General features: G+C 39.3%; 1 protein-coding gene across 1 annotated transcript; it reads right to left on the reverse strand.

Moving 5' to 3' along the window:
- Positions 1–15,199: 15,199 nt before the first annotated feature.
- Positions 15,200–16,296, reverse strand: LOC148017838 (uncharacterized). The gene has a single exon (XM_087662062.1). The coding sequence runs from the start codon at positions 16,130–16,132 to the stop codon at positions 15,581–15,583; it is 552 nt and encodes a 183-aa protein (XP_087518188.1). The 5' UTR covers positions 16,133–16,296; the 3' UTR covers positions 15,200–15,580.
- Between the last annotated feature and the right edge of the window lie 6,579 nt (positions 16,297–22,875).

Consider the following 22,875-nt stretch of genomic DNA (forward strand, 5'->3'; position numbering starts at 1 on the left):
GTGTGTGCCACTCGTAGTCTTGGGCAACCAAATCCACATGTTTCCTTTGTAGTAGCCTTAAGTGCATAATAGGGCTTTGGGCACCCATCGTGGCTTAGCTCCTTTAGCACCCAGCTGTGTCTCCTAGGCCAAGGGTATGAGATTCTCGGATTATGACTTCATTCAGATTAGCTTCTAAGTGACTACGATTGTCATTTGGGAACCCATTTGAGCTACTATTTAGTGGTTTTTGGTGCATTTGCTAGTGGTTGCAGCCCATGCATTGCAGTGGGGGGGGGGGGGGGGGGGGGGGGGGGATAAGTCACGACTCCCCTCCTTAGTCTTGGCATTAAGTTTCTCTACCGATGGCACTATGGTTTTAGATGGAGCCACACTGCCCTTGTTGAAAGCCGTCACTATCGAATCATCGCCAATGGTAAGGTGAATATGCTATGAGTCATAGTCGACATTACATGTGCATGTTTCTTGAATGCACATCCTAGCAGTGATTACTTACAAGCGGTCTTGGTGCTAGGCATCATGTAGTAGATCATTCGGAGGCTTTCAATATTGAGATAGAGACCACTACCTTGCACTTCCCTAGCAGTGAATAGATTGCTCCCCAACTGGGCTGATTTTAGCATAAGTAGGTTGCAATTGGGGTTGACCAATGAGCATCCAATGATTGTGTGTACGGATATTAAAATCATCTCCCTCGTCAATGAGTGCATCAAAGGCATATGTGTTTTTTGTGGCCTATGTGACCGATATGCACAAGTATGCAAGTGCCACTACTTCCTCATCCTTGTCCTCTATCTCAATAATGGTAGCTACTCTTACATTCACAAGTGGGTTCAGCATTGGAGGGTGTAGTGGTTGTGCTAGAGGATAGTACTTCTTGAGGTGACATGTGGGTTATTATGTCATATGCTCGTGCAACTACACGGGTTTATTTTACAATTTAACAATCGGGTTGATTTTAATTATAAAAGTAGCAAAGTGTAGTGTATTAATTTTGTGGATACAATGATCAGGTTAATTTTATTTATAATTTATATTTGTATTATGGTGCATGTGAAAGAGAGAAAAGAAAATGAATGTAGTGGTGTGTGGACATTCACAAAGTCTGATGACATGGTAGCAAGAAGCGCAAATCCCATGTCCAAAAATCCACAAGCAAAAGGATAGTAAGTCAACTAGGAGAGAGTCAGACTCCTTGATAATAAAATTTACAAAGAACAACTAACACCAATGCAAAGAAGAACAAAATAATGGAAAAATGTATGCATTTTTGGGTTTGTTTGTTCATTTTTTGTGGCTTTTAGGGTTTTATGTTTTTTTTTAAACGTCTGGTTTGGACTAACCAAACATGGAGAAAAATGGTTAGGATTTGAAAAAGAAAAATTTTCAAAATTTTTAGGAAATTTGAAAAAAAGCATCTACTTTTCCAAAATTTTTATGGTTTTCCATAAAAGTTTAAAATGTTTTGTTAGATTTTTCAATTTATTTCTAATTTTTATGTAAACTTTCAATTTAAATCATGCTCTTTAATTTTCTAGTAATTTTATATTTTTCTCACTATTTTTTAATCATTTTTCCATTTATTTGAATTTTGTATTGATTTTTTACTTTTATTTTTTTAAATTAAAGAATATGCAAAAAAAAGTGGGTACCTCAATGTGTTACATGTGAAGCACAGGGCTATGTGGCACAGTCAAGACCCCAGGTGTGTCCTCGTGTGTAAATGGGAGCTTAAATAGCACACACACAAATGCATGAATAACACCAAGTGACAGAAGGGGTGGGAACACACAGGGTGGGTGCATGGGAATAATAGTCACTAAAAAAGAGGGTTTGGGTTTAGTTTTGATTGTTGGATCATGGATTGGTCTGCATGGGAAGGGGGGCCAAGGAGGGACTATGGGCTTCGGGGGAGGGGTTGTTCCTAGAAGGGGGTAAATAGGGGGTAGGGGGGAGGGGGAAGGGGGGGATTTAAGGGGTCGGTTGGGTGGGAATGGGTGGGAAGGGAGGCTAAAGGGTGGGTAGGGGAGGCATCAGAGGAGGGGAGGGGGGCATGGCGGTAGGGTGGGTATGGGAGGGAGGAAGGTGGGCAGGGAGAAAAAGGGTGGGGTAGGGGTGGGAAGGATAAAGAAGGAGGAGGAGGAGTTGGAGGAGCACAAGGTAGCAGGAAGGCAGAGAGAAAGCGGTGGAGGGAGGCATAGGCAGAGGAGGACACAAAGGTGGGGATAGGCATGAAGCAGTGGAGGGACGGCGGGGCTAGCAGGTGGGAAGAGGGGTGGTGGAGGGGGAGATGAGGAAGAAGCGGGAGGAGAAGGGAAGGAAAGGAAGCAATGGTGGGGAGAGAGAGAGGGGGAAGGAGAGAAGAAAAAAAGAAAGAAAGAGAGAGAGGGGAAAGAAGGGACACAATTGGTTGGGGGATTGGAATTTTTGTTTCTTTTTGTTTTGTAAATTGAATTGAACCCCCCATCCCACAAATGAGCGCAAGGCAATTGTATCTTCTTGGGTGAGCGCACAGAAGTGAGGGAAGCATGGGCGGGCAATGGTGCATGTCTAGAGGGAAAAATCAGGTGTTCGCACAGACACCCAAGATTAACATGTGGATGGAAGAAAAAGAGGGCAAGACAATGAGAGGAAGGGATTGGACAACACGAATGATGCATCTAGCATTAAAAAATAGGCATTAATATGAAAAAATGGTTTTTAAAAATACACTCAAAAATATGATCAAAAATCAATAATAAAGAATTTGTTTGCCAAAACAAAGTGCAATAAAAACAAAATATATCTGATTTGACAAGACAGATAATGTTATATAATAAAAACATGGATTTGATGACAAATGTGGGTGTTCACATGGAAAAATGCTAAAAATACCAACAAAAAATACACTCATATATGGAAAAAGTAATAACTATCAATATGTGTGTCATATTAACATGTGCTAAAAATGAAATATGTATGGGGAAAGGGAAGGGTTGGGAGGATGAGGTCAAACCACAAGTCCGGTGTGAAAAAGGCATATTCATATGGAAATATGTATAATGCACATAAAATCTGTCAAAAATTAAAACTATTGCTCGAAATAGAGGGTGATAAAAGGACAAAGTGTCCAATTCAAAGGGATAAACAAGGTTGTAAGATCAAATTTCAGATTCAAAAAAGGTAGGATGTATTCACATGAAAATATATCCGCATACCATAAAAGTGTTCAAAAATGAATAACAAACAAAACTGTGAATCAGAACAGGGGATTGTAAAAGGGAAAAAAGTCCAATTTGAAGGGACAAAGTAGGACTATGACATTAAAGTGCAGTTTTAGTAAAGCAAGGGTATATTCACATGGAAAGATGAGAAAAATAGGAGAATAGCCAAAGGGGGAAGGAAAGACCCTAGGTATGGGGTAAAATAGGACGAGTGGGTGGGAAAGGGACCCCAAAAAGATATAGAAGAGACATTGCATTAGTAAATGATCAAATAGCGATGTTTTCATGAGTGTATGCAAGAGAGACGCATAGGGAGGCATCCCCATACTTAAAACTTTTCAATTTGATTTTGTTAATCGGCAGGAACCTAACTCTTAACAACAGACCAAGCCCTTGCATCTACACACTTAAGATGTAGCATATATATATAAACGCAAGAGGTAGGGTTAGAAACACTTGGCCCATTTAGTAGATGGTCAAGATAATAGTCATTGACGCGCTGAATGTCAAAGTCATCAGCACGAGATACCACAGCTCACCATAGAGCATGCTTCGATCATGGCATGGACCATGCAGTAGTACCTAGGGGATAACATTGGTGATGAAGTCCACCGATTTTGAGGACGAAGAATACAACACTCAGCTCAACAATCACTCATGTAGGAATGAGAGATCAGTCGCTTGCCCCATAGCTTACCTCACTCAAAGAAGATCTAAAGGGAATCCATATCTTACACATGATTAAGAATTTAACTGAATTGGGGGGCTCATAGGGAGTATGCTAGCACACACAATTGATTGTGTATCAATATATCCCAACCCATCTGGCATAGGTGGAAGGCTAAGGAGTCTTGTAATGTAGTGCACATAACATAGTGATGTGACTTGATATGGTGACAGAGACCCATCATGTATGTGCAAAGAAAAACGAGAATGTACCTGATCACCAAATACCATAACGTCTCTCGATTCTCACCTCTTTGTTAAATGAAGGAAGGACTAGTCACACTTTTCCCCCTGCGTCTCTCACTCTATTGATAGATATAGGAGGGCAACCTGATTCCTCATACCCGTTGATGTAATCCATATTGCCACTTGTGTAGAGATTGTATACCTTGTTTGCAATTGAGGGTGAAATAGTGCATCCCACCCTATACCAACATACAATGTGAGAAGGAAGGCTCGGAGCCCTATAGTATTATGCACAACAGATCATGCTTTGTGAGATAAAGATTAGCTTTGTCTTATCGATGATGTCAAATAGTATTTCCTGATTGAGAGATGTACAAAGGGAGATAGTCGATATATTAGGAACTTGGTTCGAATGTAGATTTGTGTTCTAGAGGAGTCAAACGCTTGCAAAGTGCAAAGGCACATCGCACCAAGGGAGATGGCCTCAAGGCTACATCTTGGAGAGTTCAACTAATGAGTCATCTAATTTGGACTGTGGGGTGGTATCACCTTTTTCACAGCCAGTTTTCCATCCAAGGATGTTTGCCACCTTTTTGTGGAGCGAGGCCACATGATGATGACTATCAAAAGTAGCATAAGAAGCATTAAGAAGCAATGCCAAAGGGGGAAAGGGACTATTGACTATGATTATCAAGATCTCCATCTCACAAAATTCACTATATGTATACCCTCTATATCACATGCATTCGAGGCCTATTTATGAATATCCTTATTTGTGAATTTTTTCTTAATGAAACATAACCCTTTTCTATTCAATCTGTAAGTAAACCCTTTATATGGAACCCTTCTGTATGTAAAAAAAAGTGTAAAATTGGTATTTTAAAAATCCCTTATGTTGGACCCACGTGATACATACATATATTTATGACTGATCTCCCAAAGATCCCGATGGAGGGTAATACTTCTTCAAGTGATAGCCACTAATTAAGAAGGGATCATTAGAGGCATCTACAACTTAGATCTTAGCAGAGCCGTTAGGGTTGATTGCAAGTACCTTGTAAGAGCCCATCCAATATTGTTGGAGCTTTCCAAGAAACTTGCCAAAGCACAAATCATAAGTAAGGACAAGATCACTAGCAGTCTTTAAATTCTTTCTATTTGATGAAGCTATCATAGTAGACTTTGCATCGGCGAGTGTGTGAGGCTTCCATGAACTATAAGGCCATCCTATGAGTCTCATCTCTGGACTTTCTAAGTGCAGAAAAGAGATGGCACAATAGGGACTCTACATCTCCCAACCGTTCAGTAATAGCCACTCTCAAAGAGGGTAATTCCAACTCAATCTAAAAGATGGCTTCTATATCATAGACCAAGTGAAAAGGTGCACATCTTGTTGTGGCCTTATGGGAGATTGTGTATGCCAAGAGGGCTTCTATAAGTTGATAATCCCAAACAAAGGATGTGATTGGTGACTTTGACTTGCTCTTTAGCTCTAGGGAAATAGGGTGTGGACTTACAATGGTGGCGGATCTTATAGATATGTGTTGGCTCTTTCATTATCTTTTTAAGAAAGTGAGTGCCTCTGTTGCCTCTATCTCATTGACAAGCTCTAAAGGACTAGCAAAGTGGGTGATAATGTTCTCAGACAAGAATAAAGCCCTATTGTTAAAATCTCATCGCGCTTAAGAGCTTTAGCTTCACACCACTTTGACATAATCAATACAGACCAGAGCAAGTGATAATATTCTTGTACAAGAATAAAGCCACATTGTTACCATCATTGTGCTTAAGAGCTTTGGCTTCACACCACTTTTGTCACATAGTCATTAAAAACCTAAATGCATTTGTTTTGCTTTCTTTTAGTTGGAGGGTCAATGGAACCCACGAAGTCGATACCCCATTTTCCGAATGACTTCAAGGGAAAGATGGACTGCAGTGGCATTGCACTAGTTTTGGTAGGCTTTCCCATTCAATGATAGGCATCTGACAGCACTTATAGTAATCATAGGCATCTCTGTGGAGGGTTAGCAACCAGTATCTAACAAGTAGAGCTTTCCTAGTAGTTGCTACTCCTACAAATGTCCACCACATGGCTTATCATTACATGCCTTCAGTATGATCCCGATCTCATCTCATGTAACACATCTCCGTATCATTTCATCTTTTCCTTTCTTGTACACGGCACCACCTAGCAACATGTAGGGGGCTGATTCCAATAGAAGCTTCTTCTTCTCTCTACTAAAGATGCCAAGAGCATACTATTGTCTGGCCAAGACATTGGCAATGTTTGCATACCATAGAATCACGGTCTCTACTAAAAATGGAGCTATATCAAGAAGATTGGGATCATCTAGCTACCCTTCATCACTCTCAGGGATTCACAATAGATGATCAGCCAAGACATGGGAATTTAGTGACCATTTCTAAATCAAACTCCTAGAACAAAAGGAGCCATCTCATTATTCTACCTTTAACATATGCCTTATTCATCAAGAAGGATAGAGCTTCATGATCCACATAAAACTTGAAGTGTGTTGATAGCATGTAGTGTTGAAACTTCTCCGAGGCAAACACCATTGAAAGGCACTCTAACTCAGTCTATGTGTAGTTCCTCTCCCTATCTGTGACTTTTCAGCAACTTGCATAATAGATGGGCTAATCTAGCTTTGAGGAGCTTTCTGGCAAAGGACTACGCCTAAGCCTTTTACAGATGCATTAGTGTGCATGTGAAAATCCATCCAATCAAGAGGTTGTAGAATGGGTGCTCTAATCAGGCACTACTTCAAGGTATTAAAGGCTTCTTCACAATTATCTATCCAAGCTTTCCTTTCACAAGCTTATGTAAGGGGGTTGTCATTGTTGCAAAATGTGTGATGAACCTCCTATAGTATCCCATATGGACAACAAATCCTCTCAACTATTTTAGGTTGGTTGGTGCATTTAGGACCGCAATCTTCTCAATTTTGAAAGGGTCTATTGCTATTCCTTGTGCAGAGACAATGTGGTCCAATAGAATGCATGAAGAGACTCCAAAGATACATTTGTGGGGAATGAGAGAGATCATATAGGTGATTTTGGAATGCATCCATCATGACTCACTGGAAGGTAGCAAGGCCGTTACAAAGGCCAAATGGCATCACCTTGTAGACATAGGTACCCTATTCTATTGTGAAGATTATCTCAGACTAGTCTTCTTACGCATTCTATACCTAATTGTATCCACTAAAACCATCTAGTAAGGAATAGAGTTCATGACCTACCACTATGTCTAACAGTTGGTCAATGAAGGGAATAGGAAAATTATCTTTCTTTGTTTTGGAATTCATCTTTTATAATTCCACACAAATCTACAACTTTTCTTTCTTCTTAGGTACAACCAAAATGGTCAACAGCCTTGCTTCAACTTCATCATAGAGTCTTGCATCTTCCACTGCAGCTTGTAGGTTGACTAGTCTTCTCAACTTGTAGGTAAGACTTCTCTTCTTGAGTTAATCGATAGCCTTGCTTCAACTTCATCATATAGACTTGCACCTTCCACTTAGCTTCTTGTAGGTTGATTGATTGTCCAAGGCAGAAAATGTGTGCATAAGTTGAGGAGGTCCCTTGATGGGGTGGTAGATTGATAATAGTATGAATTGCTACTTAGGGAGACTATGCTTGGCATGTGCAGTTTCTGGAGTTTTGTGGGGTATATGATTCCAAAGCATAGGTTAACATGGTGTCAAGGTGTAGTTGTGACATTGTTCATGGCAGAAAACGTGCACAAGTTGAGGAGGTCCCTTGGTGGGGGTGGTAGATTGATAGTAGTATGAATTACTACTTATGGAGACTATGCTTGGGATGTGCAGTTTTTGGAATTTTGTGGGGTATATGATGCCAGGACATAGGTTTACATGGTTCAAGGCAGGAAAGGGCACATATGGACATGGATATGACATGTGCTTGTGGCTATTGTTGAAAATGCTATGCTTGGAAGCTGAAAGACATTTGTGAGTGGCATTAGAGAATGTTGTCTATTTTAGCTAGTATGTCTAGCTCTGATGTTCAACACTGTCTATGCCCTCTTGAATTCAAGTGGCACTTCTGTTTTTACGACTTAAAAATGTGTGAACACTGATCATTGTGACAGACTCTGACTACACTCTCAGATGGAATCAGTCATTCTTTTTGAACTGTGGGCATGTCTCTGTGGCATGTGTTAGTTGTTCTGTTGATTCCCATAAGCTTATGAGATGAATATGGACCTATTTAATGTTATCGACAAATGATATCATTATCTTAAAGTATGTTCATCTTTTCAGCTAGTTTTTTACTGCAAATATGCCTAATGTCACACCAATTTGTGTTTTGATTTGGTTGTAATGATGTCTCTATGCAAAAGCTTTAAATCATAGATGAGCTCTCCCGACCCGCTTCGTGCTGGCCATTTGGAGGCTGTTGGGATTATTATGGGATCTTCAATTACTGTTGTGGAGGTCTCTTCTGGAGTTGTTTGATCCCGACAGCTGCCTGCACAAGTGGCCTCTCAGCTGCCTTCTGGCTTCCTAAATCAGCTTACTTTTATGCTACCAGTGTTAAGGGGAATTGCTCAAAAACATTTGTATTTTTGTGGAAATCTTATCCGAATGTGTTTGGCTAGTTTAGCTGCATGCACAAGGTGCCACTCAGCTTGGATAAGGGGAGTTGTGGGAGCTCATTTTGTATCAACAACGCAAAATAGGGACTAGTTTCAAGAGTAATTTTTATGACAGCCTGTTCTGTACCGAAAGAAGCAAAACCATAAACTATGTATCAACTTTTGTCACTTTTCCTGAAACAGACCAACTCAAGAACTTTGTGTTGAGTGGTCTTATCAGTGGTCTTATCTTATATAGGGTTTAGCCTCTAGGAGTTGCCCGTGAAGAGGGCTCCAATCTAAATCTCAGAAGTGGTGCCTTAACCAACATGCAGACTATTGCCTTGAATCTGTAAGAGTTCCATGGATTCTTCATGATGGTGGTGCTTTTAATCTGGAGTGCTCAGAATTTGCTCCTACATGGGGCCCATCTTTCTTGGATAGAATGTGTGCCATGCCTGCAAATATCCTTGAATGATGCGGAGAGACGTCTAATTTTATGCTACATGAACCACCAAGTAGAAATGATGATAAATTAGTTTATTTAAATCTTAAAAGAAAAAATATTTTTCCTCATTAAGTTAACTCCTATTAATTTTCCCTCATAGTCACATACCTCGATTAATAATTCTCCTTGATGTACCTCCCCTCAATTAATTGTCTAGAGTGTCTTTTCACCTCCTTCAATTCCTATCAACATTTAACACATCCCCTCTACTTCAAAGACAGAAAGATAGCCAACAGGTTAGGGCTAAGTGTTTCAAGTGTGGGTAAGAGTTGGGGGTGTGCAACAGGGTTGGGCTAAGTGTTTCAAGTGTGGTTTAGAGTTGGGGATGAGCGTGAGTTAGAATCTTGTGTCCTCCGAGGTGTAATATCAAGCCTCTATTCATGTTAAAAATGAGAGATTTTCTCTTCCATTTACTCTTGTGAAGATGATCCCTTTTTCCATTAAGATTCCCCCTCCCTCCCCCTTCCCCCAATTAAAAACCTACAGGAGGCAATGCACCATTATTTTCCACCCTTCTCAAGAGATGTTACTTCCCACGTGGGTTGTACACTCGTGGAATTAAAATCCCCCACCCCCTACTAAAAAAAAAAAAGCAACATGGTGATTGATACCTCTCCTCCCTTTAAATCATGAGAATTAAAATCTGCCTCTGCGTTGTCGTACTTGGATAGGGTAAAAGATGGGTCTTGTATCATGGGATGTCCTTTTAAAAATCAAGCAATTAGAGAACAACACTCGTGTGTAACAAGTGATGGTTTAGTTAGCGTGGTAAGTCCCAAGTTAGTAGGGGTAGTTCAATGAGGAAAATGGGAGGTCTTGTATCATGGGATGCTCTCATAAAATTGTATGATTCGAGAACAATCCTTGATAGAAAGAAGGGAAGACTCGTGTAATAGTTGATGGTTTAGTTGGAGTGGTAAGTCCGAAGTGGGCAATAGTCTAAGGAGGCAAGTGAAAGGTATTTGTGTCCATGAATAGCAACCAAGTTCACGTATTATAAGCTAAGATAGAAATTAGTTAATGGAAGGCCAAAAGCTTAGGAGATGCACTTAATTTTCACGAAGTAGGAATATCAATAAGAAGGAAGTTTAAACAAAAGGGTTGTATCTTGTGCTTGGAGTTGAGACTGGTTAATGTTTGGAGATGTGGATCATGTGAAGGTATCGTATCATGAAATTAACTTCCATGTATGTATGGATGTGCAAACATGGAAAGTAGAGATCTTGCAAATGATGCAGTAAGGTGCTATCCTTCAAAATGCACAAATGTGTTGATAAGAAGAATACAATAATATTAAATATTATAAAATTATTGTTAGAATTCTATTGCTAAGTTTAGTTGTGATAGATGAGATGTTATCTTGTAACAATCTTAGTGCTTGAATGGAGTGTTGTTTAGGAAGGACCATACAGATTGCAAGGATGGGATAGTTATGGCAAGGAAAATATAAAGATTAACTAATTAGACATTGTGCTTGCTCAAATGAGTCATTTTCTAAGAAAGAAACCATGCCATGCTATGTCGTATAGATGTAGTGCTACCATGGTCATACCTTGGGATGGCTATAAGAAGTGATGCACTTGAATTATGCCTTTTGCAAGTGGATATAATATAGTTGTATCATGTTGAGATTTATTGTTGAGAATTTATCATTAAGGTATATCGTTGTACGATGGAAATGTTTAGGCTTGGTTATGGTTGGATATGGATTATTGTTGGACGAAATGTTTTTGGATGTGGTTGTGGGGGTGATTGTGAGATGTGTTATGGCTATTATGTTGTGATGTATTGTAATTATTGTCGGCTTTAGGTATTTCTACATTGGTCTTGGCCAATATGTAGGTTTGGGCACTGTTGCCAAGACCATTGAGGTCTCTGGGCACATCTTGTTAGGGCACGAACTCAAGTCTAACCTTGAGCTCTAGATGTTGCCATTGTAGCATGGGGGGAGATGATGATTAAGATTCAAAAGTTGGAAGAAGCTTGTGCATGTGAACCTCTTATCTAATTGATAGGAAGAGCAAGGATAAGCTTTGAGGAGGGATTGAAATGTTGATGGATTGTGCAAAACTAAGGCAAGAGAGAGAGAGAGAGAGGTGATGGGTTGGAGTTACTTGTAGAAAATTGAGAATTATTGGATGTGATTGAAAACATTGAAATGCTCAAAATGCTAAAACATTGAAGGGTTGATGAGCTTTAAGAAACCATGCATGTACGCTTGCAAGATGTGTCATATGCCTTGCATAGAGCACCTTCAAGTTCATGTAGTATGCTTAATGTTGTGTGCTCTTATTTGCCATGATCATTATATTGTCATTTTGTAGGTTGGATCTTGAGTGCCGTGTGCATTCCCATCTTCCATATTTGAATGCTATGCACGAAATAATAAAACTCACATGCCATGTATCTCTTTACCACAAATATAATTTACTCTCTCACTTAAGACATTTACGATGGACTCACTATGCTTATTCTTTTCATGTACTCAAAGTGAAGTTACAATTTAGGTGTAGACATGATATTGGGGAGATTATGAATGTAAATGTAACTAAGCAAAAAGTTGATTCCATATATGATGTTAATAGCTATTAGTTATTCTTCAATGTAGCTTCCACATTCAAGTACCTTCATAGCAACACTTCTGTCACATCTAATGCAGCTCATCACTTGCACTTCACGCGACAAATAACCATAACATGTCACTTATGCTGACGTCGTAGACAACCATCACTAACACGGCTGCTCACAAACAATCACTAAAACTCCCTCGAAGATCACGGAAACGGCTAAGATGCTCACTAACAATCAGTAAAACGACTCAGCGACTTAACATGCTATATAAGGTTTGTCGATAAGAATAGCCTTGGCATTGCTTATTTTGATGCCCTTACTCTTTACCTTTGGGAGTCAACTTTCAAACAGATCTCAAATAAGCATTTTGACTTAGACCCCAATCGATTGTACTTGTTAATATAAAAATGGCAAGGTTCCATAGTATGTATATAAAAACAATCGTACACCACCATGAAAGAAAAGCACAACAAAAATCATTATTTCGTATTCCTAAGAGCAAGCAACTTTCCAAGATTAAAACTCTCTCTTAGTTAATAAAATACAAGCATATATAGAGATGCTAGTCTAACTCGCCTCCATGCTTGAAGTGCGACTTGTAAGTTGTCAATTTGCCACTTGCATAGAAATTTCTCAAAAGGTATCTATTGTCCTCACTGATCAGAATCTCTGACTAAGCATAATGCGAACTCTTTCCTGAATAGTCCTACTCATACACTCTACAACACCATTCTAGGGTAGGATGTAAGGGGAAGTCAACTGAAGCTTAATACCCCTCTCATCACAAGTAATTTCTCAAAATGCCTTAGAGATATATTAACTCCCATTGTCAAATTGTATGTATTTCAGCTTATACCTAGATTGGTTCTCAACCATAGCAAGAAAGTGCTGGAACTAGGCAAAACTGTAGACTTTAACTTTATGAAATAGGCCCAATCCTTATGCGAATAATAATCAATAAGATATCAAAATACCTTACACCATCTAATCACTAATAGGGCATGGGACTATAAACATTTAAATACACAAGAGCCAACGACTTACCCGCGTGTAAAACCAAACTTTTTATGCGAGTTACAAGTCTGCTAGCCATGTAAATAATAATTGCATTAATCAAAACATGAGTAGTCAAGAGACGGTAAGTATTGTACATAAGTCAAGACTTGCATTCCTTTTAGGGACATATGCCCAAGACGACGATGACAAAGAGCTACATGTGGAAGATAAGTCATGACCCAAACACGATCAATAGATCCGTACAAAAACAAGGGATACAAGCTACCAACCTTGGCATCTCTAGCAAAAATGGGTTTGCCACAAGTAATCTTCCATGTAAAATCATAAAAATATACATGATATCGATAACTCTCAACATTGAGGATTTGTTCATCAACCTTCAATGATGTATTGGCAATTCAAACATTGAGGATTTGCCCACCAACCTTCAACGATGCACAATCAGTTGATGTTGCTGATGTATCAACAATTCAAACACTAAGGATTCATCTACCAACCTTCAACGAAGGCAAGTTAGATGGTACAAACTATGCTTTGTAAAAATTTAAAATTACAACTATCCTTGATTCTCATGAGCTTTTGGAGATGGGGCTGGGGACCCAAAACCACAACCCACCCCAACTCATCGAATTTGAGTGTCATGATTCCTCCAAATGCAGATCTTTTATGAGCTTGAAAATAAAGGAACATAGATGCACTATGTGCCTTAGTTACAAGCAGTTTTTCACTTTGATTCAGCATACAACAAAGGCATTAGAGGCTTGGAATGTATTGAGGAGTCAGTACGAAACACAAAATCAAACAAGAATTCAAAACTTGGAGAATCAACTAGCAACAGAGAAGTTTGTAGAAGGAGAGACAGCTGAAGCATTCATTACTTGGATAAAAAATATGTGCAACTAGATGTCAAGTGCTGCGATACAAAAGACCTGTGAGGAGCTAGCTCGAAGATATCTTCAAATTGTCCACCAAAGTTTGATGGATTGGTAACTATCCTAAATACTCAGGTGAGACCCCAAGCCTTGACATTTGAGGAATTTTGTATATTGCTAATGGAGGAGCAGTTAAGGCTTAAAGCTCGAGAAGGTAGAAACAGTGGAGATGGTACATTCTCCCCCAATGTGAAAGGCAAAGGTGGTTCCTCTACCAATGGTGATAAAAATAAGAGGATGGTAAAAAAAGGTTTCAAGAAGAGTGCTTCTACTACAAGAAGAAAGAACATGCAATTGCAGATTGTCGTGTCATACCCAAGATGGATGAAAAGAATGGCACCGTGAAGACTATTGCTCACCTACTTGCAGTAAACTGTAATGAAGGAACCATGTGAAGCTTGTATGATGGGCAAGCAATAGAGAAAGGAATTTCCACAAGAAAATAAGAATAGAGCGAAAACTCCTCTAGAGTTGGTGCATGCTGACCTATGCGGTGAAATGCCTATACAAGCCTTGGGAGAATATTCTTATTTTATGTTGATCGTTGATGATTATAGTAGGAAGATGTCGGTATACTTCCTTTTGATAAGGCTCAAGATTTTGATAAGTTTAAAGAATGGCTAAAACTTGTTGAGAATGAAATAGGGCAAAATGTGAAGAAGTCTAGAATAGATGATAGTGGTGAATTCAACTCAAAGGAGTTTAAAGACTTTTGCAAGAGCAAAGGGATTAAGCATCAATTGACAATGCCTCATACATCTTTGCAAAATGGCATTGTTAAACGACGAAATCACACTGTTGTGGAAATGGTAAGGTGCATGCTTAAGAGAAAGGGATTGCCTAATGAGTTTTGGACAAAAGCTGTGGATACTGCAGTTTACATTCTCAATTAGAGTTACACAAAGGCTCTTAAGGGCAAAACTCCTCATGAGGCATATTCTGGTAAGAAACCATATGTCTTACATTAGGCTAAAACAACAACTTCATGCTCTTTTTAAGTGTCACACAGTGAAACTCTCTACCACCTTTCACCTTCACCTTGGATAGAGAAAGTAGCATAGGACTACGAGCAAGAGCTCACTCTCAATTTGAACAGAAACAAACAAATGCAAAAAACAAAAAGCTTGATCACATTTCAAAACACAATGTCTGAAGGAAAATGGATAACCGTGGTCAATAGGGTAGGTTATGCATACAAATGAATGCAAGCACATGGTTGCAACAAGAGCAAAAATTCAATTTCCAACTTACTCTTCAGAATTGTTGAGTCACCACCTTACAATCGGGGAAGAATAGACATAAACTAAACAGCCACTTTTAATGGAGCAAATTATTACATAAACAACAAACACCTTGTTCATTACTTGAGCAAATACTGCACTCCAGTTCACACTTGAAAACAGTGGATGCCATCAACACAGAAGCACAATCTGACACCATATTTCCCATATAGAAGCTTGTGAACCTTCTGTTACTTCTAGTTAACGGATACATAGCCAAAGGACATAGACAGATCATTGAATTCATGCAAATAATCTCCTGTTGACAGGGGGAATTCCGTAACTTGTGTATCACAAGAACATTCGGAAGCTATGGAAGAGCGATTCCAAGAAATTGACATCCACAAGCTAGCAAGACTATATACAGAGCACAGACTGCCACTGATTCACACAAGCACAATGCATCATCACGGCCGTGCTTTGCAGTACAGCCCAACTATAAAGAAGAGACCAGTCACTCCAAGAGCTATGTGCAATGCTAAACCAACAAAACATAATAAAGAACAGGGTAGAAAGTATGTATCTGTAACACCCATTGTGACTTATAGTCTCACGAGTTTTGATGCAGAATCATCTTTCTTGGTGTTCCTGCTGTGTACGATTGACCCTTCCTTCTTGTTGTTGCCATCGATAATGCCACTGAGGCCAACACCTTCATCCTTGTCCTCTTTCTTCTCATTCAAGGGCTGGAAGAAGTTGCCATAGATGTACTCCGGCGTGTAGCCCTTCTCATCATCCCACATGAGGATATGGCCGTGCCACTCCCATATGCGGTAACCTGTGTTGGTGTCATCATGGTACGCGACACAGATGTGCGTGTCACCGACTGCGACGGACTTGCGGGAGTTGGGCTTGAGCGTGTCGCCCTGGCCGGAGGTGATGATCTGCACGATCTTGGCCTCAAGCGCGGCCTCCTCGCGGGCGAGCTTGCTATGGCCACGGGTGTCGGGCGGGAGGTCGAGGCTGATGCCGTTGATGGTGGCGAGGGGGTTGAGGCCGTTGAGGCCCGGGAGGCCATTGAGTCTGCTGAGGTTGCTGCGCAGGACGGCCGGCGACCGGGAGTCGAGCTGGCGCAGGAAGGTGTGAGGGTCCATGGCTATGGCGGCAGTGACTGTGACTGTGACTGCGACTGTGGCTGATGAAGACGAGGGTAAGGGTGCGTCTGCCTTCCGAGTCTATGGCTAGGGCTGTGCCCCTCTGCACTAAATTAAACCCTAGCAAACCATGTCGTCTTAAGAGACTTATATACGTGAGATCGCAAAAGGCCAGCACACAGGAGGATATTTGCGGGAAGACAACTTTCTTTGTGTTTTTTGGGCAGTATTTTAAATACTCTTTTTCTGAAATTTACCAAAATACCTCTCATAGCACACACATTGTTTATTTGTCCTTCCTAAGTAGAACTTATTGTACAATAGTTTCAAGCCTTCTCCATCACTCCCTTGAGTTCATCCTAATATTGATATTTGTTAGAAGGGAGATATTGTAAAGTTGACATACAAGAATAGGTTGAAATTTATCATCTACACTTATACTTACATTCCTTGAGCACGTCATGCTAAAGCTGTCACGAAGCAACATCTCAAGGGAAGTGAAGTTATTGTGCTATTGCTCATATCTTCACCTCCCTTCTTCCAAACCCATGTGTTGGAGTCTAAGATCATATGATTTTGCCTTCTCTCTCTCTCTTTCTCTCTCTCTCTCTCTCTCTCTCTCATGTGTGTGATCATGTCCTTTAATATTTAGCAACATTCCCTAACCAATTTACGTCAGTCAATCAACTTCAATAATTCTTGGCACGCCTAAATTGGATGAGTGGTTATGTCTCTTATATGATCCAAATTCACCCATATTCTCTCTCTTCCACATCAAGGAAAATTCAAATGGACAAAAAACATATTTATGCTATCAAAGGCCTAAAAACCCTCACTACTAATCTATGACATTTACAACTACCCTCTAGAAAACCATTATTTATTTACACCAATGCAAGTGATTATAGATGTGCTTGAATTTTATGTGAAAAGAATGACAATGGATTAAAATCCATTTGTAGATTTGCTAGTCGAAAGTTTTCTTATTCAAAAAAGAATTATCCTTATCCACCAAGAAATTCTACCCATCAAAGAATGCATTCGAGCTTTTCAAGTATTTGTAGAATTTGTTCTCTTTATTGTCAAATCCGATCTCACTCGTGCATCAAGATATTTAGAGGGAAAAGGCTACTATGCAATAAGGAAAAAGAGGTACTCCAATGGGCCATTTGGTTCAAAGAGTTGGATGCCACTTTCCAATAAATCAAGGGAAAATAGAATATTTTTATTGACTACTTGTCACATCATCCAACATAATGAATGCTTTTACCTTTATACAAAAGACTATCATGGCTCTTTTATTTCCACAATTTATATATGGCATTGTATACACTCAGTTAATAGGGGGGTTTAAGTAAAAGATCTTAATTCAATAAGAATAGTTACAAAGAAGAGAGATAAGAAATCTTTGAAAAGAAGAATATATTTTGCTATAGAGACATGAGAGATATCAAAAACCCAACTATAGGAGAGTCTTTGCTTTAGATCTTATACAATATACATGAATCAAATTCAAATAAGTTTGGGACGAGAGCTCAAGATAGTTTCATTGAGACTACTAGGAAATATTCCATGGCTAACTCAGAAAAATTCATGACATGGTTAGATATGTCGATCAAACTACCTTCCCGAGCTATAAAAGGAATACCCCTCTAAAGCCATTGCCAATCTATCTTTCACCGAATCAATGTTTTTCCAACTACCCTTAAGCTCTTCACCTATCATCTATTTGGATCACCATATAAGCTTCACAGTAGAAGCGCATGGGTGGACAGAACCATCTTTGTATCAGTTCATTTGAAATTAAAGTAATCAATGTTTTTCTCATATTTGTTGTATGTTCTCTACTCCTTGCTCAAATTATGTCCGTTGTGTTGTGTAATTTCTACATGGCATTAGAACCTAGGGGGCTCTGAGGAGTGAAGAGTATGCAAGAGACAAGGGCTTCAATATTGAAGAGGAGAAATGTCGTCTATTACATTAGGTAGTAGTGCTAGCGCATCAGGTGTTGCTGATGTCGTATCGACAATTCAAACACTGAGGATTCATCCACTAACCTTTGGTGAAGGCAAGTTAGATGGTACAAACTATACTTTGTGGAAGTTTAAAATTACAAGTATCTTTGATTCTTATGAGCTTTTGAAGACGGTGCTAGGGACTGCTGACCCAAAACCACAACCCGCCCCCGACCCATCAAATTCAAGTGTCATGATTTCTCCGAGTATATATCTTCCCCTAGCTTAGAAACAAAGGAACGCAGATGCACTATGTGCCTTAGTTACAAGCTATTCTGATAGTGTTTTGACATGGATTCAACATACAACCAAGGCATTAGAGGCTTGGAACATAATGAGGAGTCAGTACAAAACATGAAATCAAACAAGAATTCAAACCTTGGAGAATCAACTAGCAACAGAGAAGTTTGCTTGAAGGAGAGACAACTAAAGCATTCATCACTCCGATTGAAAAGCTGTACAACTAGATGGCTAGCACTGGGATACAAATGACTAGTGAGGAGCTAGCTTGGAGGTGTCTTCGAATTTATCCACCAAAGTTTGATGCATTGAAAATTGCACTAAACACTCAGGTGAGATCCCAAACTTTGACGTTTGAGAAAGTTTGTGCACTACTAATGGAGAAGAAGTTGAGGTTTAAAGCTCGAGAAGGTAGTCGTAGTGGAGGTGTTACATTCTCCACCAATGCAAAAGGCAAAGGTGCTTCCTTTACCAACAGTGATAAAAAGAAGAAGGGTGGTAAGAAAAAGTTTTAAGGAGAGTGCTTCTACTGCAAGAAGAAAGGACATGCAATTGTAGATTGTCGTGTCAAGAAGGCAGATGAAAAGAATGGTACTGTGAAGACTAAAGGAAAGGGGACAACTAATACAAATGAAGTAGAGTTGGAGTTATTCATGGAAACTATTGACGAAGTGGGGGAAGTGTGCTCCTCGGTGCAAGAAATATCTACCACTGACTCATGGATATTGGATAGTGGAGCCTCCCATCACATGATCAATAATAAAGGTTTATTTAGTTCTATGAAGCCTCTGCAAGAACCCATAACTGTAACGGTTGCGAATGATGCAAAATGCCCTATTGAGGACACATGTACTATTTCCTTTGTTATTATAAATGGTGAATTTAAAAAATTTTCAAATATATTATCTACTATCAGTTGCTTTTATAACTAATCTTGACCATGAGGTGAGGTTCATTAAGATAAGTGTAGAAATTATCAACAGTGCTGGCAAAGTTATCGAAAAAGGAGAAAGAAGGAATAACCTATATAAGCTAAGTGCATTTACAAGCTCCACTGGTGTGGGCACAAGTAAACTTTGGCATGAAAGATTTGGTCACATTGATTTTGCATTATTAAAGGAGATGTATAAGTATGGTTTGGTTGCTCACCTACTTGCATTAACTAAAATGAAGGAACCATGTGAAGCTTGTATGATGGGTAAGCAACAAAGAAAGGTATTTCAATAAGAAAGCAAGAATAGAGTGAAGGCTCCTCTAGAATTGGTGCATGTTGATTTGTGCAATAAAATGCTTACACAAGCCTTGGGAGAATATCCTTATTTTATGTAATGACTATAGTAGAAAGGTATGTGTATACTTCCTTTGTGATAAGGCTCAAGCTATTGGTAAATTTAAAGAATGGCTAAAACTTGTTGAGAATGAAATAGGAAAAAGTGTGAAGAAGTTTAGAACATATGGCGATGGTGAGTTCAACTCAAAGGAGTTTAAAGACTTTTACAAGAGCAAAGGAATTAAGCATCGATTGACGACACCTCATACACCTCAGCAAATTGGCATTGTTGAGCATTGAAATCATACCATTGTGGAAATGGCAAGGTGCATGCTTAAGGGCAAGGGATCGCCTAATGAGGTTTGGACAAAAGTTGTTACTACTACAGTCTATATTCTTAATCAGAGTTACACAAAGGCTTCTAAGGGCAAAACTTCTCATGAGGCCTATTTTGGTAAGAAACCATCTTTCTCACATTTTAGAACTTTTGGATGTGAATATTATGCACATGTTTCAAAGGATAAGAGAAACAAGTTAAATCTAAAAAGCACAAAATGTATCTTTTTGGGTTATAGTGATGAGCAAAAGGCTTCCAAATTGTATGACCAAGAGGCAATGAAGATTATAGCGAGTTGTGATGTGGTGTTTAAGGAGCAACCATATATAGTGGAGGAGGAGAATATAAGTTCTTCCATTTTATCATCCAATGAAGAAGTAGCTCACTATGACCCTATCCCAAGAGCTATCCCTACCCTCAAGGAGGAGGAACCATCATCTTCGAATGATGAGATGACCCTATCCCAAGAGCTATCCCTACCCTCAAGGAGGAGGAACCATCATCTTCGAATGATGAGGAGTAAGTTCACCAACGTGTAATCACGCCACTGAAAAAACCATTGGCACGATGGGTGAAGCAACTCTATGATTTGAATAATTATATGCCTACCACAATTGAGGAAAAGGCTGATGGACAAAGGAGGTCTCTAAGAATAGAGGAGCAAAGAAAGGTTTTTGCTCACATAGTCAATATGGCCTTGATGGTTGGGATTATGAGAGAAATAAAGGAGCTAGCAGACTTGGAAGAAGCATTTGCCAAAGATCCAACATAAAGAGTACTTATGCAAGTTGAGTATGACAACATAATGAAGAATGATACTTTGAAGCTAGTGGATCGTCGGCTCGAAAAAAGGAAGTTTATTAGCACCAAGTCTATTTAGAAGGTGAAGTACAACGCTGATGGCATCGTAGAAAAATACAAAGCTAGATTAGTTGCACAAGGATTTTCATAGGTTGAAGGATTTGATTTTCAAGAATCATTTGCTCCAACTACTAGAATGACCACTATTCGCACAGTACTTGTAGTGACTACTCATAAGAAGTGGTTGATTTACCAAATGGATACTAAATCAGTGTTCTTAAATGGTGATCTCAAGGAGGAGGTATATGTGGCTCAACTACTAGGATTTGAGGCCCCCCATTCTAAGAACAAAGTTTGTAAGTGTTGGGAGTAAAGTCACCTACGCCTAACCGTGCATGTATTCATTACACTAATAGTACCCGCACAGCTATACACTGTAGGTGGTGGGTGCCCATCACTGTTACTTTATTTATTATTCTTTTAGTGACATTTGAATAAGGGAAGGCTAGTCACACATTATGACTAAAGTTCCCACATACAATGTGTCTCTCCCTTACTCTCTTGCTACATCCGCCATAGCCCTTACTTTGCTCTTATTTCTGCTTGTGTGCTTCCACTCGAGCTCTATCTTTCAATTTGTATCAAAGACAGCCATTTAAGGAGCTTCTCATCCTTTGCTTTAGCTCGAATTCAAAGCTTCAACTCAAGGTTTCATGGCAGCCACTGTTTCTTTCTCTCGAGGTATGCATCGAGTCTTTCCTTTTTTCGGCTTGTTCCAGCTTGCTTTGTGCTTGTTGAGAAGCTTTCCAAGGCTTAGTTTGAGTCTTATTGAGTGCTTATTGAGTTGAAGAGTGGCCATTTTATCCATTTTGAGTGGATATAAAGCATGCTGTAGAAGTCATGGACGGCTATGGTAGTTTGATAGCACTATCATATTTTGGCCATAACTTTTGCATACGATATCGGATTTAGGTGTTCTATAGCTAGAAACGAAGAGTGCAACGAGAGCTATAGATTTGGGCACTCACAGAGTTGATTCTTTGTTTCACACAGAATAGAATAGTTCTAGTATAGATAGCAAATAATAAATTTCATAATGCCTATTTGATGCTTCGGGGATACTATTTTGGTGCCCGAATTGTATGGTTATGCTTTTGGGACTAATTTAAGCTTGAAATAGCTTAGATTTCACTATAATTTCATTGAAGGAATAATATGTCAACAAGAATTTATTAGTGAAAAGCTTATGCCTAATGCTCATTGATGCTATATGGGATACTCAATGGATGTACCACTACTTCGATTGTTATGTATACTTCTCAATATGCTATACCATACTTTTGAGTTGAGATTTGGGGTCTGTCACATTGATCTTGGCTGTGGTTACATGTCTTGGTCACCCAAGTGACTTATGCAATTATACGAGCTTGAAGAATCTGTTGGGTTTTATGCTCCCTGCTTATGCTTTGAGAGTGGATTTTAAAGTTAGGATTTAAGTGCAAAAAGACTTTGAGACCCGTAAAAAAGGTATTTATAGTGCAAAATGAAATCCTTGCAAATCAAGGAGCTAAACTTTTTCTAGATACATTTCAATGCCAGGAATCTAACGCAAGTATCCATTTGTCAATCGGAGTCCATTTGATTCCCCATTTAATGGCCACAATGTTTGGCGTTATGAAGCAACTTCTGGATTTGGAAATTGAAATGCATGTGATGGAGATGAGGTGATAGACTTCAATGCTAGAAAGCTACCCGTCTAGTCGGATTGCAATTCTGAGACCGTTTGCCCTCTCAACTGAGCTAGAATCACTTATACACACGTGTGAACAATCAAATTTGATCTAGATAAGTTGTAGGTAAGTGGTTAAGCTTGAAGTAGAGGGAAAAACTCAAGAATTGAAATGGCATAGGGGAGGGGGCGGGGCATATTTTTTGGCGTCTCCTTCTTTTACCTTAAAAAATGGATTTTTTTATTGATGATGATTCTCTCCCAGCTCTTGAGCATTGGATCTACGAATTTTTTACTCTCCATCGCTCCGATTTGTGTGAGAAATGATGTGGTATTTAGCAAGATCAAATT

The sequence above is a fragment of the Lygodium microphyllum genome, chromosome 21 (assembly GCF_053477565.2).
Source record: "Lygodium microphyllum isolate KBCC chromosome 21, Lygodium_microphyllum_v1.1.10, whole genome shotgun sequence".
Lineage (NCBI taxonomy): Eukaryota > Viridiplantae > Streptophyta > Polypodiopsida > Schizaeales > Lygodiaceae > Lygodium > Lygodium microphyllum.

What these genes read in the sequence shown, in the direction of transcription:
- LOC148017838 (XM_087662062.1), bottom strand. Translation starts at nt 16,132, where the DNA reads ATGGACCCTCACACCTTCCTGCGCCAGCTCGACTCCCGGTCGCCGGCC.